The following is a 16,619-nucleotide window of genomic DNA, read 5'->3' on the forward strand; positions in this document are numbered from 1 at the left end:
CAAACATCCAAAAGTGCTAGGTCTTCTCACTTCTTTGGTCTTGCCTTTACTCCTATGTTTTGGAAAGACTGACTTTTTAGGTTTCTGAGTTTTTGATCTCTCTGTTACAGCTCAGATATTACTGGGACATCAAATAAATTCTGAAGAAACTAACCAGTATTTTCTTTCCCCTGATGTATCCTGTTCAGACAAAAGGAAGCATGTGTATGTCCTCTTTTCTTCATATAGTAAACTGAATCCATCTTAGTGTCCCATCTTCTAAACTTATTTTTTTTAAGGAAAGAACCTGAACCTTTATCCTGGAGAATAGAATGAGATGCTTTGTGTGATATTTATATAATATAAAATTACCTTTGAACACAAATTGTATGTTAAAACTGTCAGATTTTATTTTATTAAACAATTTTTTTAATGTCTATTTTTGAGAGAGAGAGAGAGAGAGAGAGAGAGAGAGAGTGTGAGTGGGGGAGGGGCAGAGAGAGAGGGAGACACAGAATCTGAAACAGGCTCCAGGCTCTGAGCTGTCAGCACAGAGCCCGATGTGGGGCTTGAACTCAAGAACCGCGGGATCATGACCTGAGCCAAAGTCGGATGCTTAACCGACTGAACCACACAGGCACCCAAAAACTGTCAGATCTTATTAGCTAAAAAACATTGTTTTCTGACTTTGTGAGATTAACTTTTCTTTTTTTTTTAGAATCACTGAAATTCTACCCAGTTTAATCTTGGATGCTTGCACACTAACTTTGAGTAAATAAAATGTCTGCTTATTATGTTCAGTTTCAGGATTGAGAATGTACTTCCTTCTAGTAATGTTTAATAATATGTCTTTGCCACCATCAGATACAGTGAAGTAGCCATGAAGACAGTCTCTAAGTTTGATTGCTTTGTCCCTAAATGGTAATAAGCCTAAAAATTTGGGTACTGATAGAATGAGAAAGCTGAATTGGGCTTATTCCCCTATGCAGCTATTTGGAATAGAAAAATAAAGGGAAGTAGACATTAGACTTTTGTTACTGCTACTGTTTTTGCTTTCAAGGCTGGGCAGGTGATCTGAGTTTATGTAAACATTGTGTTCCTAATAGCCACATTGAGAACTACCTCCTTTCCTCTATTAGCCTTTTATCTAATTATCCAGTCGTAAATACTTTTTTGTGTCAGCCATTATGGTAGATATTGGAAGTATAAATTTGAAAATGAGACATTCCCAGCCCTGAAGAGTCCTACAGTCTAATGTGAATAAAGACAAATAAGCTATTAATTATTGTACAATTGCTTAACTCCTCCTTGGATTAGGAGTATGAGAGGGTATAAGAAGTCATAGGGTAAACAATGTATTTTCCTGGTACATTAGTTTTACTTGATTATTTTTGAGGAGAGTATTATTTTTATATGGAAATAATATAAGATAGATAAGAAAGTTGCAGGAGTTGTTGAGGTAAAACAGGAGACTTCAAAGAAAGTTTATACTTGTAGCAGCAGTTTTAGGCTTTTTCCCAGGTTATGTGTTCACTGTAATGCTTTGGTTGGAAAATATGAGAAATACTTGCTTGCAATATAGGGGCTGTGATAGAGATACACATAGGGACCACAGGGTTGAGGTGGTTCACTGTTGCCACCATCGCAGTATTACGGATTTCAGATAAATGAATAATGTCTTCTATGAACTTGAAGACCCCTGGGAAGTAGCCAAAATAGAAAATCTGGGAAAAAAGTATTCTGTCTTTCTGGTCTGTGAAAATGTGAGCTGGCTTGATGAGTCAATAATAACTTACTCACTTTATACTTTGAAATTCTACTAAGGATAAATGGTAATCTGCATAGTTGCATTAAAACCTTTTTTGGTGGCAAAGCTGAATGCTTCTTGCTGAAGCTTATAACAACTTTTATTGACTAATTGCATTTCTGAGTCCATAATAGAAATGGTAAAACAAAGTTGCTTTGTTATGTTTATTTATGATTTTATTATAATTCACTCTCTGCTGTACACTTTTGAGGGTTTTTTTCTATGTCAATTTGGTGTAAAATTTTGCTTAGTGAGCTATAACACGCTTGTGTTTGGTATATGAATATTATTTGAGATATTGAATCAAAATTAATCTCAATCAGCTTTGTTTCCTGAGTAACTAAAGTCCAAACTTCTAATTCCACCGCAGAGAAGATATATAAGTTTCTGAATATGATAATTATCAGTTGGTTAAAGCCTCAGTTATAGGTGTCTGCATATGGAAGTATTCCAAATTCCAGATAATGTGTATAAATAATGTAATGTTCAATATACATAGACATTAAAATGTCTTTTATTTATTTGAAGTATAACATTTTATTTGAAAATATAAGCCTGAATTAAAGTACAGAGAAAAGTGATGAATTTATAATAGGTTCTTCCCTTTAATTTTTTCATCTCAACTTTTTTTTATTTTGAAAGCTAAAATAAGTTATTTTTTAATGCAGTGCTGGAAATGTACAGTAAGCTAAAAGAACAGATGAGTGCAAAACGGTGAGTTGTTTCTTTCTTATTTTTCATAGGAATCTTCTTTTTCTATTAAAGAAAGCATGGATAAACTTAGTATAAATTATAGTGAGTCATGTGAAGTTTTGCTCTCTACCTTTATTCCTTTTCATGCAATTTGCCCGTCAGGATCATTTAATAAAACAATTCTTAGCCACTGATTTGTGGATCCTTGTCCTTTATAAGTGAAATCAAAGATTGATAATATTGATGAAGGACAAACAGACAACTGAACAGGAGTGAAAAAATATTGATTAGCTTCTGTGTTAACATTGCATACAATCAAAAGCTAAGTGTGTTGTGGGATCACAATGGAAGCAGTGTAGGTAGTTATATTTTGACAGTCTAGGCTAGTCATGTTCTGTATTATAACAAAAAATGAATACATGACATATGAAAATAATTTGCAGTACTTTATTGATTACCATAGAATCATTAGATGTAATAATGTTTAAAATGTTTTAAAGATGAGCAATTTTAAAGTAACAGAAAAATCAGAATAAATGAGAATATTCCACATTTAGAATAGGGAAGTAGTGATTTCCTCTTAGTTTATTAATAACTGCTTAATTATCACAGTACATTATATACAAATCTATACTTAAAGATCTGTGCATATCCTGCTTTATAGTACTAAACATTGAATTTTATTGGCCTTTACCAATTGATACTAATTAGTAGAATTATTTTTTTCATTCTTAATACGTGAACCGTAAATTATCCTGAAAGTCTTTTGTTTTATATATATAATGAATATATTTTCTTTTTCTATCTGAGTTGTATGTCTTCACATTTTAAAAATCCAGGTAATAGTTCTGTGTATTTGTTGCAGAAAAACAGATATCATCTTCCCTACTTCCATTCATCATTCCTCCTTGCTAGGGGCAAAACCTTTGACCTCTTTTAAGGGATTATTTTGATATTTACATTTATGCCTTTAAATAACTAACTTCTATTGTTTCTTCACTGTTTTCCAATTTAGGGCATTATATATTTTTTCAATAACATAATCTAATATTAAACAAATTTTTTTAATGTTTAGTTATTTTTGAGAGAGAGAGGGCTAGAGACAGAGCACAAGCAGGGGAGGGGCAGAGAGAGAGGGAGACACAGAATCTGAAGCAGGCTCCAGGCTCTGAGCTGTCAGCACAGAGCCCGATGTGGGGCTCGAACTCACGAGCTGTGAGATCGTGACCTGAGTTAAAGTAGGGCACTTAACCAACTGAGCCACCCAGGCACCCCCATAATCTAATATTTATATTCAGTTCCCCCACTCCCCCCCCCCCCCCCCAGATATCTTATATTTTCTTTCCTTTCCTGAAACATTGGTTGGTATGTACTTTTTTGTCCCTTTAACCTGCAACAGTCTTCCTACTTTGTTTTTCCCGAAAGGGTCCAGGTTAGTTGTCTTGTAGACCAAGCCATTTTGGATTTGTTTATTTTCTCACGATTAGATTCAGATGAAATATTTTTGGTATGAGTATGACATAAATGATATTGTGTACCTCTTACTCTATGAGATCAGAAGGCGTATACTGTTAGATTGTCTCTAGGTTATGCTAAATTGGATCATTTGGTTAAGAGGATGACTACAGATCACTTGAAAGGTATCTTTTCTCTTTGCATTTACTAAGTAATCTGTGGGGTGATATTTTGAGTCCTATTTCCTTAACAACCTTTCACCCACCAGTTTTAGGATTCTTGCTTTAATCAGTTATTATATTGGGATTACAAAATGGTGATGTTTTATAATTCTGTCATTCCAAAATGGTGATTTTTTAAAATAATTTTATCATTCTTTTGACATTTATTAGCTATTTTTCTTAATATAAAGAAGCTTTTCTTTTTTTTAGCTCTTCCTTTTTATTTCCCTTTGCTTTTTTTTTCCTTTTTCTGATTATCACTTTGGACTCATGGATTTTTTTAAAAAAATAAATGTATTGAGACACCTGGGTGGTTCAGTTGGTTGAGCGTCTGACTTCGGCTCAGGTCACAATCTCGGAGTTTGGGAGTTCGAGTCCTGTATCGGGCTCACTGCTGTCAGTGCACAGCCCACTTTGGATCCTCTGTCTCCCTCTCTCTCTGCCCCTCCCCTGCTCATGCTTGCTTGCTCTCTCTGTCTCTCAAACATAAGTAAACCTTAAAAAAGAAAATAAATAGTTATAATCTTTTCTTTTTTTTATGTTCAAATTTGTCCCATATTTGGCTAGGGGAACCCCTCAGGCCAATTTCTGTGTCCTCATTTGTCTTTGAATACTTTCTTGTTTATCACACATGTTCCAAGCTCACATTTTCCTTTTCTTGCCCTAGACCTAGAATAGCCATTTTCCAAGATACCCTAGTTCCTTGTTTTTTTTCCTAATGTTTATTTATTTTTGAGAGAGAGACAGAGTATGAGTGGGGGAGGGGCAGAGAGAGACGGGAGACACAGAATTCGAAGCAGGCTGAGCTGTCAGTACAGAGCCCAACTTGGGGCTTGAACCCACGAACTGTGAGATCATGACCTGAGCCGAAGTTGGATGCTTAACCGACTCAGCCACCCAGGTGCCCCTAAGGTACCCTAGTTCCTTTTAGTAAAGAAATGTATTTAGAAACAGATCTGCTTGCTAGGTGGGCTTATTACCCCCCCCTCCCCCAGACACACACCTCTCATGCCCTCTAGCTTCCAGGGTTGCCGTTGAAAAGTTTGAAGCCATTCTGATTTCTTTAGTTTGTGATCTGTTTTTTTTCTCTTTTAGAATAATCTTCTCGGGGTGCCTGGGTGGCTCGGTCTGTTGGGCAGCCAACTACAGCTCAGGTCATGATCTCGCGGTCTGTGAGTTCAAGCCCCGCGTCGGGCTCTGTGCTGACAGCTCAGAGCCTGGAGCCTGCTTCTGATTCTGTGACTCCCTCTCTCTCTGCCCCTTTTCTGCTTGCTCTCTGTCTCTCTCTCAAAAGTAATAAACATTAAAAAAAATAGAATAATCTTCTCTTCTGTGGTCTGCAGTTTCCTGATGATGTGCTTTGATGTGGGTCTGTTTACTTCCATTGTGCTGGGTACTTGGTGAACCTGTCTGGAATTTAACCTGGAAGCTGTTCTTTGATCTGATAATGTCTTTAAGTTCTAGGACATTTTCTTGAATTATTTTTGCCTGTTTTCTTTTTTTAAATTTTTTTGAATGTTTATTCATTTTGAGATAGAGAGGTACAGTGCAAGTGGGGGAGGGGCAGAGAGAGAGGGAGACACAGAATCCAAAGCAGGCTCCAGGTTCTGAACTGTCAGCACAAAACCTGATGTGGGGCTTGAACCCACAAACCGTGACATCATGACCCGAGTTGAAGTTGGACACTTAACCCACTGAGCCACCCAGGCACCCCTGTCTTTCTGTTTTCTTGATTCTAGAACAGATAGTGATGTTTAGTCTTCTAGATTGGCCCTCTTATTTTCTTTACTCTTCTTTAACAATTTTTTTTGACTCTCTACTCAGTTTCTAGGATATTTCTTCATTTTTATTTCCTAAAAAATAATGCTGATTTTATTTCATTTCTGCTCTCTGATTTTTAATTTCTAAGAACTGTGTTTTGATCTCCAAATATTTCTTTGTACTTTTTCTTTTTTTCTTTTTTTCTTTCTTTCTTTCTTTCTTTCTTTCTTTCTTTCTTTCTTTCTTTCATAACCTGTTATTGATTCATTGCTAACAGTATTTTGTCTTACCTCTGAGATTTTAGATCTATTATTTATATCTCTCCTTGCATATAGTCTGTTTCCACAGAGTACCTCCACCCCCCCCCCCCCCCCCGCATTTTTGTTTTGTTTATTTTTTTCTTTAATCTCTGACTTTGTTGGTAGAGGTGTTTCTCAGATCTGGTAATTCCTTGGTTGACTGCTCATATTTAAATACAGTGGACATAGCTGATTGGAAGCTTTGGCATGTGGGTGGGACTTGTTGATTGTGAATTTCACTGTGAGATTACCTAGCTGGGCTGTTTAGTTGGTGAGCCTTTGATGTTAATATCTGGAGTTATTTCTTCTGGGGCCCCTCAGATTCCCTAGAGGAGACTTTTCCTGTCTCTTGTCTGGAGGGTAAAGATCTGACTGCCAGCATTCTGGGATCTGAGGTGGTGAAGAGGGCATTTGGTATATATAAACTCTGTTAATCCTCTTGTTTTCATATCAGTACTACTGCCCTCAGCCTTGGGTGGTCTTCCCCTGTTCAGAGATTATCTATTTTAGTCTCTTTAGTATTTTGCCAAAATGCAGAAAGGTGACTCAGATGACTAAGTGGAGTTTGCTTCTTAAACACATTTTCAACCAATATTCCTTACTTCAGCTCTCCTTTCACTCCCTCTTCCCTAAGTAGTGGAATTCCTATAAATTATTGACATTTTTGGAGATTCTAGAGAATATTCTTGGCTTCTCAACTATTGACTTAGAATTTAGTTTTCTAAGATATGCTGAGTTTTTTTTTTTTGTTTGTTTGTTTTTTTGTTTTTTGTTTTTTGTTTTTTTTACCACATGTCCATCAGCTTTCAACATTCTAAAATTTTGTTCTCTGTTCTCCTTTTCTTTTTATCTGTGTGGGCTTATGCTTTTTTAAAAAATCTCTTCATGTTAGTTTATTGGAATTTCAAGAAGGAGTCAAGGTAAAAAGCATGTATTCAGGCTGCCATTGCACTAGATACCTAGGACCCCACTTCTGGTGCCTTGCCATATTTTTGTCAAGATAAATATCCATATGGAGTAATAAAGGGCGTGAGCAGATGTTATTCCTGGTGATCATTAGAGGTTGCAAATTAGTGACCTGCAGAATCAAACTGGCCCACAGATATATTTGGTTTGATTTGTAAAATGTAAAAAAAAAATGTTTTTTGTTAGTTACTATCACTTCACATTCTTTAAGAGATGTCTGGATTTGTGTTCTGATGACTCCCAAAGCTTGACTCCTGAGCTTGGTTTTGACATCTCTGATTCTTGTTGAGTCTTTTCACATGGATATTCCACTATCTCAAGTTCAACATGTCTGCAACAGGTTTAAAATCTTTGCATATTTTGAGGGTTGGTCCCTTTTCTGTCACGTGTTGTAAAATATTTACTCTGTGGTGCAGTTTTTTATTTTTTTAAGTTTTTTGTTTAGTGGTTTTTTTAGACCCAGATACACAAATCATAAGTCTGTAGCTCCATGAATTTTTTTTATATACATTTTTTTAAGTTTATTTATTTATTTTTAAGAGAGAGAGAGAGAGTGTGAATGGGGCAGGGGCAGAGATAGAGGGGGCGACAGAGGATCCAAAGCAGGCTCTGTGCTGACAGCAGAGAGCCCAATGTGGGTATCAAACTCATGAACTGCGAGATCATGAGCTGAGCTGAAGGCTGATGTTTAACTGACTGAGCCACACAGGTGCCCCTGTAGCCCCATGAATTTTTAAAAAGCAAATACACCTTTATTTATAACCACCAAGATCAAGATTTGAACATTATTTCTACCCCAAAAGCTTTTCTCATACTCTATTCCAGTCATTACCCCAAACAAGATTTAGAACACTTCCATCACCCTTTTATGCCCCATTCTAATCGGTTCTTCCTCCCTCCTCCAGAGGTAACTTCTTTCTGATTTTTGTCACCAATGGTTAGTTTAACATTTTCTCAGAAGTGATATAAATAGAATCATAGAATATATATTTTTTCTTGTCTAGTACTTTTCACTCCAAATGTTTTGAGATTCATCCGTATTATTGCATATACCAATTGTTTGTTTCTTTTCATTGCTGAGTAGTATTCAGTTCTAAGAATTTGTTTACCCATTTACCGGTTGGTGGGTATTTGGGTTGTTTTTAGTTCGGAGGTGTTATGAATAAGACTATTATAAAATTAGTGTACAAGTCTTTGTAGGCAGATGTTTATATTTCTCTTTAATATATGCACAGGAGTAGAATTGCTGGGTTATAGTGTAGGTGTAGGCTACCTTTTTATTTTTTCAAATGGTTGTACCATTTTGTACTCCAATCAGCAATGAGAATTTTAGATACTACACATCCTTGCCAACATACAATACTGTAAGTCTGTTCTAGATGAGCCATTTTGATACATATAGAATGATATCTCAGTGTGGTTTCAATTTACATTTCTCTGATGACTGATGTTGAGTGCCTTTTCATTTGCTATTCATTTGTGTATTTTCTTTTGTAAAATGTCAGTTCAAGTCCTTTGCTTATAATTTTAGGTTTAGAGACACATTAAAAAATATTTTTTAATGTTTATTTCAGGGAGAGAGAGAGAGACAAAACGTGAGCAGGGGAGAGGCAGAGAAAGAGAGGGAGACACAGAATCTGAAGCGGGCTCCAGGCTCTGAGCTGTCAGCACAGAGCCTGACGCAGGGCTTGACCCCATGAATCGTGAGATGATGACGTGAGCTGACGTCGGATGCTTAACCAACTGAGCCACCCAGGCGCCCCAGGTTTAGAGACGTATTGAGCAGAAAGTACAGAATTCCCATATGCCTTCCTCTCCCTCACAGTTTCTTGTATGAGTATAGTACATTTCCTACAATTCAAGAACCAATATTGACACGTTTTTAAGTCTACAGTTTATAATAGGGTTTAGGGTTCACTCTTATATCATACAGTTTTGTTGATTTTGACAAATGCATAGTGTCACATCTACCGTGACAACATTATACAGGCTTTATTGCCTGAAAAATCCCTTGTGCTTCATCTCTTTCCCCATCCCTCCCTTACCAAACCCCTGCCAATCACTGACCTTTCTATAGTTTTGCCTTTTTCATAATGTCCTATAGTTGGGATCATACAATATGTGTTCTGTTCAGACTGGCTTTGTTCACTTAACAATATGCATTTAAGATTCCTCCATGTCTTTTTATGGCTTGATAGCTTATTTGTTTTTATTGATGAAAAATATTGCATTGTATGGATGCACCATTCACCTATTGAAGGACATCTTGGTTGCTTCTAATTTCTGGCAGTTAAAAATAAAGCTGCTGTAAACGTTTGTGTGCACGTTTGTGTGGACATAACTTTTCAGTTCATTTAGGTAAATACCTGGGGGTACAGTTGCTAGATCATAGAGAGAGGCTGTATTTAGCTTTGTAAGAAACAGCCAAACTGTCTTCCAGAGTGGCTTTACTATTTTACATTCTCAGCACTAATCAATGGGAGTTCTGTTGCTCCACACCGTCACCAGGATTTGGTGTTGTCAGTGTTTTGGATTTTAGCCATTCTAGTAGATGCATGGTAGTATCTTGTTTTAACTTGCAATTCCGTATTGGCATGTGATAGCATTTTTTTCGCATGCTTCTTTGCTATGTGCATATATTCTTTGGTGAGGTATCTGTTCAGATCTTTTGTACACTTTTATTTTTATTTATTTTCAATTTTTTTAAGTTTATTTATTTATTTTGAGAGAGAGAGGGGCAGAGGGAGAGAAAGAATCCCAAGCAGGCTCCACACAGTCAGCACAGAGCCTGATGCCAGGCTCAAACTCAAACCACGAGATCATGACATGAGCTGAAATCAAGAGTTGGACACTTAACCGACTCAGCCACCCAGACGCCCCTACACTTTTAAATATGGTTGTTGGTTTTCTTATTGTTGACTTCTAAGTGTTTTTTTTTATATTTTATAGTACTATGTGTTTTGAAAATATCCTCTCCCATTCTGTAGCTTATCTTTTTAGTCTCTTAACAATGTCTTTTTAGAACAGAAGATACTCACTGCCAAATCCAAGGTCACTTAGATTTTCTTCTGTGTTATTTTCTAGAGTTTTGTGTCTTACATTTATGTCTGTGATCCATTATGAGTTAATTTTTGTGAAATCCATTCATGAACATGGAATATCTCTCCATTTATTTAGATTTTCTTTGATTTCTTTCATCAGAGTTTTGTGGTTTTCTTCACATAGATCTTGTATATATTTGGTTAGATTTATACATAATTCATTTTTTGGTGCTAAAGTAAATGGTATTGTGTTTTTAATTTCAAATTCCAGTTCTTCCTTGCTGGTTTACAGAAAGGCAGTTGACTTTGGTATGTTAGCCTGGTATCCTGCAACCTTCCTATAATCACTGACTAGTTCTGGGAATTTTTTTGTTGTTGATTGTTTGGGGTTTTGTACATGGACAATCATGTCATCTGCAGACAAGGCTTTTCTTTCTTCCTTCCTAATATGAATACCTTTTATTACTTTTTCTCTTATTGAATTAGCAATGAATATCAGTATGATGGTTAAATAGGAGTGGTGAGGAGGAACATCCTTGCCTGTTTCTGATCTCATGGGGAGAAGCATTACGTTTCTCACCACTAAGTATGATGTTAGTTTTGTATGATTTTTATTCTTTTAAATTTAAGGTGTGTTTTATAGCCCAGAATATGGCCTATATTGGCGAATGTTCTATGTGAGCTTGAGAAGAATATATATTCTGTTGTTGGATGAAGTATATTCTGTAAATGTCCGTGAAACCCAGTTGACTGATAATGCTCTTTAGTTCAACCATATCCTTAACTGAATTTCTGGCTGCTGGATCTGTCGATTACCAGAGGAGTTTTGAGGTTTTCAACTATATTAGTGGATTTATTTGTTTTCCTTGCTGTTCTATCAATTTTTGCCTCACATATTTCGATACTTTGTTATTAGGTACATGCACATTAAGGATTGTTATGTCTTTTTAGATACTGATCATTTTATCATTATGTAATACTTCTATCTCATAATTTTCCTTGCTCTGAAGTCTGCTTTATCTGAAATTAATATAGCTACTCCAGTGTTCTTTTGATTAGTGTTACCATAGTGTATCTTTTTCCATCCCTTTACTTTTAATCTCTCTTGTATTTTTATATTTAAAGTATTCCTTTGATGCAACATATGGTTGCATCTTGTGTTTGTTCTCCACCTAGAATTGTAGAACTTCTATAAGAAAATATAGGAGTTTCTCTTCGTAATACTGGGGTAAGCAAAGATATTTTTTAGAAGGATCACAAAAAGCTATACAAAATTGAAAATTGGACTTCAAATAAAAACTTATTTATCAAAAGACTCTTGTAAGAAAATTGGTAGGCAAGCCACAGACTAGGAGAAAACATTTGAAAGATTATTTTTTTGTGACAGGACTCATAGCCATAATATGTAAAGAGCTTTTACAAATTAATAAGAAAAAGGAAAAAAAAGAATGAAAATAGGAACTTCTAGTTTCTGTTCTGACATGTAAAAGAGCCTTGTAGTAATCATTCCTGTCTTTACAACAAGAAGTTAAACTGAAAATAAAAAACCTTTTTTAGATCCATTGGAAAACTGAAATTATAGGGCAATCTGCTACACCCCGAATTAGAGAGACAGGCAATAGAGGCTATCACAGTTTACTGAGAGCAGAAGCCCCTGCTGGAGCTTGGTAGGAACATTTAAAGGTGATTGAGCATGTTCTGGCTTCAGAGATAAAAATTTGGAGGGGCCCAGGAAGTCCACTACTCTTTAATGAGTTTTAGCTTCAGGAGCCCTACCAGAGTCTAGATCTGGTGGAGCCCTACCAGTGAAGATCACAGAAAAATACCAACCAAGAAAGAAAAAAGTAACCAGTTTGAAATAAGCCCTAAGTGTATTCTTAGCAAAGGCCCGCTGGCAAAATTTTGATATGAATCCCATTACTTCAATAGATGTTAAGCTTAATAGCTTTTTTGTTTGTTCTTCTTTTTTTTTTACCCTAAATTATTTAATTTATTTTTTTAATTTGCATCCAAGTTAGTTAGCCTGTAGTGCAACAATGATTTCAGTAGTAGATTCCTTAATGCCCCTTACCCATTTAGCCCATCCCCCCTCCCAGCACCCCTCCAGTGACCCTCTGTTCTCCATATTTAAGAGTCTCTTCTGTTTTGTCTCCCTCCGTGTTTATATGATTTTTGCTTCCCTTCCCTTATGTTCATCTGTTCTGTGTCTTAAAGTCCTCATATGAGTGAAGTCATATGATATTTGTCTTTCTCTGACTGACTTATTTCGCTTAGCATAATACCCTCCAGTTCCACCCACGTAGTTGTGAATGGCAAGATTGCATTCTTTTTGATTGCCGAGTAATACTCCATTGTATATATGTACCACATCTTTATCCATTCATCCATTGATGGACATTTGGGCTCTTTCCATACTTTGGCTGTTTTCAGTAGTGCTGCTTTAAACATTGGGGTGCATGTGCCCCTTCAAAACAGCATACCTGTATCCCTTGGATAAATACCTAGTAGTGCAATTTCTGGGTTGTAGGGTAGTTCTATTTTTAATTTTTTGAGGAACCTCCATACTGTTTTCCAGAATGGCTGCACCAGTTTGCACTCCCACCAACAGTGCAAAAGAGATCCTCTTTCTCCACATCCTCACCAGCATCCGTTGTTGCCTGAGTTGTTAATGTTAGCCATTCTGACTGGTGTGAGGTGGTATCTCACTGTGGTTTTGATTTGTAGTTCCCTGATGATGAGTGATGTTGAGCATTTTTTCATGTGTCAGTTGGCCATCTGGATGTCTTCTTTGGAGAAGTGTCTATCCATGTCTTTTGCCTATTTCTTCACTGGATTATTTGATTTTTGGGTGTTGAGTTTGAGAAGTCCTTTATAGATTTTGGATACTAACCCTTTGTCTGATATGTTGTTTGCAAATATCTTCTCCCATTCTGTCTGTTGCCTTTTAGTTTTGCTGATTGTTTCCTTTGCTGTGCAGAGGCTTTTTATTTTGATGAGGTCCCAGTAGTCCATTTTTGATTTTGTTTCTCTTGCCTCCAGAGACATGTTGAGTAAGAAGTTGCTGCAGCCAAGTTCGAAGAGGTTTTTGCCTGCTTTCTCCTCAAGGATTTTGAGGGCTTCGGGTCTTAAATTTAGGTCTTTCATCCATTTTGAGTTTCTTTTTGTGTCTGGTGTAAGAAAGTGGTCCAGGTCCATTCTTCTGCATGTCACAGTCCAGTTTTCCCAGCACCACTTGCTGAAGAGACTGTCTTTATTCCATTGGCTATTCTTTCCTGCTTTGTCAAAGATTAGTTGGCGATATGTTTGTAGGTCCATTTCTGGGTTCTCTATTCTGTTCCATTGATCTGAGTGTCTGTTTTTGTGCCAGTACCATACTGCCTTCATGATTACAGCTTTGTAATGCAGCTTGAAGTCCGGTATTTCTTCTTGGGACAGTTTTCATATCTTATGTTTTATGAAGGACTTTGACCACTTTATCTGAGTTGTTTAATTTATTGGCATAAACTTTTATCCTTTTAATGTCTGCAGGATCTGTAGAAATGTTCATCTTTGTCATTTTCAGTGTTAGCAATTTGTATTAATTTGCCTTGATTTGTATGAAACAAGGCTTATCAATTTTATGGATGTTTTCTTTTCTTTTCTTTTTTTTTTTTTTGAGAGAGAAAGAGCTCTCACACATGCTCGAGTGGGGGAAGGGCAGAAGATGAGGGAGAGAGAATCCTCAGGCTCCACACCTAGCTTGGAGCCCAACTTGGGCGTGGAGCCAGAAACCATGCAGGCCTTGATCTCATGGCTCTTGGATCATGCCCTAGCCAAAATCAAGAGTTGGACGCTCAACTGACTGAGCCATCCAGGCGCCTATTTTATGGATATTTTCAAAGATCTAACATTTGAGTTTATTTACTCTTTGATTTCTGTTTTTGTTTTTATTATTTCCATTGTTATACTTGGGGTTTAATTTGTTCTTTTTCTTTCTTCAGACAGTGGAAATTTAGAACAGTGATTTTATGGCTTTCTTTTTTATTACACACATTTAAAGTTATACATTTTCCTCTGAGAACTGCTTTATTTGCACCCCACAACTTTTGAAATGTTGTTTTTACTATCTTTTAGTTTAAAATATTTTCTTTTTTTTTTTTTTTTTTTTACTTTTGGGTTATTTACAAGTGTATTGTTTACTTTTCAAGTACTTGGAAGATTTTTGGGATATATTATGATCTTTATTATTAATTTCTAGTTTAATACTATTGGGTGAGTGAACATACTCTGTATGATTTCAGACCTTTGACATTTATTGAGACTTGTTTAGTGACCCAGCATATCACCTGTCTTGATGAATATTTCACGTGTGCTTGAAGAGACTGTGTATTTTGCAGTTGTGGCTTTAATGTTCTAGAAATACCAGTTAGGTTGTGTTAGTGTTAAAACAGTTCAAATTTTCTTTTCCCTTAGTGTTTTGTTTTGTTGGCCAGTTCTATCAGGGGTAAGAAAAGGGTGTTAAGTTTTCAACTATTGTGGTATGTCTATTTTCCCTTTAGTTCTTTAAATGTTCTTTTATGTATTTCAAAGCTCTGTTATTAAATGCATTCACATTTATGATTGTTTTATAATCTTACTGTTTGACTCTGTATCATATGAAATGTCCTTCTTTATCTTTGGTGATATTCTGTGTCTTGAATTCAACTTTGCCTGGTGTTGATGTGGTCATTTTAGTTATTCCAGCATGCTTATACTAGATGTTTCATGATGTATCTTTTGACTTTTTTTTTACTTTTAACCTCTTTATATTTAAAATGTGTTTCTTACCAATAGCATATAGCTGGGTGTTACTTTTTTTCATCCAGTAGGCAATCTCTACTTTGTTCTAGACCATTTACAATTATTTAATATTATTATGGTTGACTTTTTAATCTTGCTGTTTTCTGTTTGTCTGATTCCTTCCTTCCTTCCTTCCTTCCTTCCTTCCTTCCTTCCTTCCTTCCTTCCTTCCTTTTTATGACTAAGTTTTTTTAGTATATATATTTATCTCTAACTCTGTTCACTTACTAGTATATATCTTTGTTAAACATTTTAGCAGCTACTCTAGAGAGCACAATATGCATGTTTAACTCACCACAGTTCACTTTCAAATAATGTTGTTAGACTTCATCAAAATATAAAACTTATAACAGTATAATTGTATTTATTCCCGCCCTCTGTTTGTTGTGTTTTTGTTTTAACATAATTTACTTATGATATACATATATGTTATATATATCATACACCTATTAACCATAATTAAAAGAGAGTTTTTAATAAAACTTACCCACTTAACCTTTCTGTTGCTCTTTTTCCCTTTTTGCAGATACAGACTTCTAACTGGTATAATTGTCTTTAGCATGATAAATTTTGTTTAGTATTTATTGTAGTACACATCTGTCTTCTGAAGAAAAGTTTCTTGCTTTGTGTATCTGGAAATGTGTTTATTTCACACATTACAAATGTAATTAGATTTGTATATTAGATTTGTAATTAGATCTTTTTTCCTCTGGCTACTTTTATGATTTTACTTCATATGTTTTGTTTTTATAAGTTTGACTGTGATGTGCTTAGGTGTGATTTTCTTTGCAGTTATATTACTTGGAGGTTATTTAGCTTATTTTGAATCTGTGAGTTGATACTTTTCATCAATTTAGAAAATTTGGGGACTCTTATTTCTTCAAATATTTCTTCACCATTATTTTCTCTCTCTCCTTTCTTTTGGGAACTCCAGTTATATGTATGTTTGATCATTTAATGTCCGTAATTTCTAGGAACTCTCCTTTTCTCTTTTCTGTTTCATACTGGATAAATTTTTGGACCTATCTTAAACTTTACTGAGCCTATTTTTATTGATCTCACAGTATTCTGAGATCCTGTTTTTTTCTTTGTGTGTATGTATTTGTGCATTTTGCATAATGTCTGTTTAGTTGTCTTCACATTTATGAATAGTTTTTTCTTCCGTATCTAGTCTGCTATTAAATAGTCCATTGAGTGAATGAATTCTTCATTATGATATTTTATTTTCAGCTTTTTCTTTTGATTCTTTGTTATAATATCTGTTTCTCCACTACACTTCCCCATCTCTTCATGATTATTAACTACTATTTTTTTATTAGATTCTATAATACATATTGTTGTTAAAGTTTCATCTGTTAATTACAAGCTCTAGGCCACCTGTATGTATACTTCTGTTGACTTTTTTCTTTTACTTTTGGGTCACAGTTTTCTACTTATTTATGTATCTTGTAATTTTTTCTTATATGTAGGATATTGTATTTAGGATAGTAGAGACTGAAGTAACAACTTCTATGATAGTTAAAAATCTGGTGAATTGGAAATGCTCAGGGAGGGCAAATAAAGTAAGAACAGTGACATA

At 35.4% G+C, this 16,619-nt stretch overlaps 1 protein-coding gene across 5 annotated transcripts in view; it reads left to right on the top strand.

Annotated features, from left to right (window-relative positions):
- The window catches only part of EXOC6 (exocyst complex component 6), a 224,344-nt gene that overhangs the window by 52,251 nt on the left and 155,474 nt on the right, over positions 1–16,619 (top strand). For all 5 annotated transcript variants that reach the window (XM_019445097.2, XM_019445095.2, XM_019445102.2 and 2 more), the window contains one exon: positions 2,455–2,500. In XM_019445097.2, coding sequence (XP_019300642.1) covers positions 2,455–2,500 — 46 coding nt within the window. The remainder of the gene's footprint in view (positions 1–2,454; positions 2,501–16,619) is intronic.

The sequence above is a fragment of the Panthera pardus genome, unplaced genomic scaffold, assembly GCF_024362965.1.
Source record: "Panthera pardus isolate Hobbes unplaced genomic scaffold, ASM2436296v1 HiC_scaffold_22, whole genome shotgun sequence".
In the NCBI taxonomy this organism is placed as follows: Eukaryota; Metazoa; Chordata; class Mammalia; order Carnivora; family Felidae; genus Panthera; species Panthera pardus.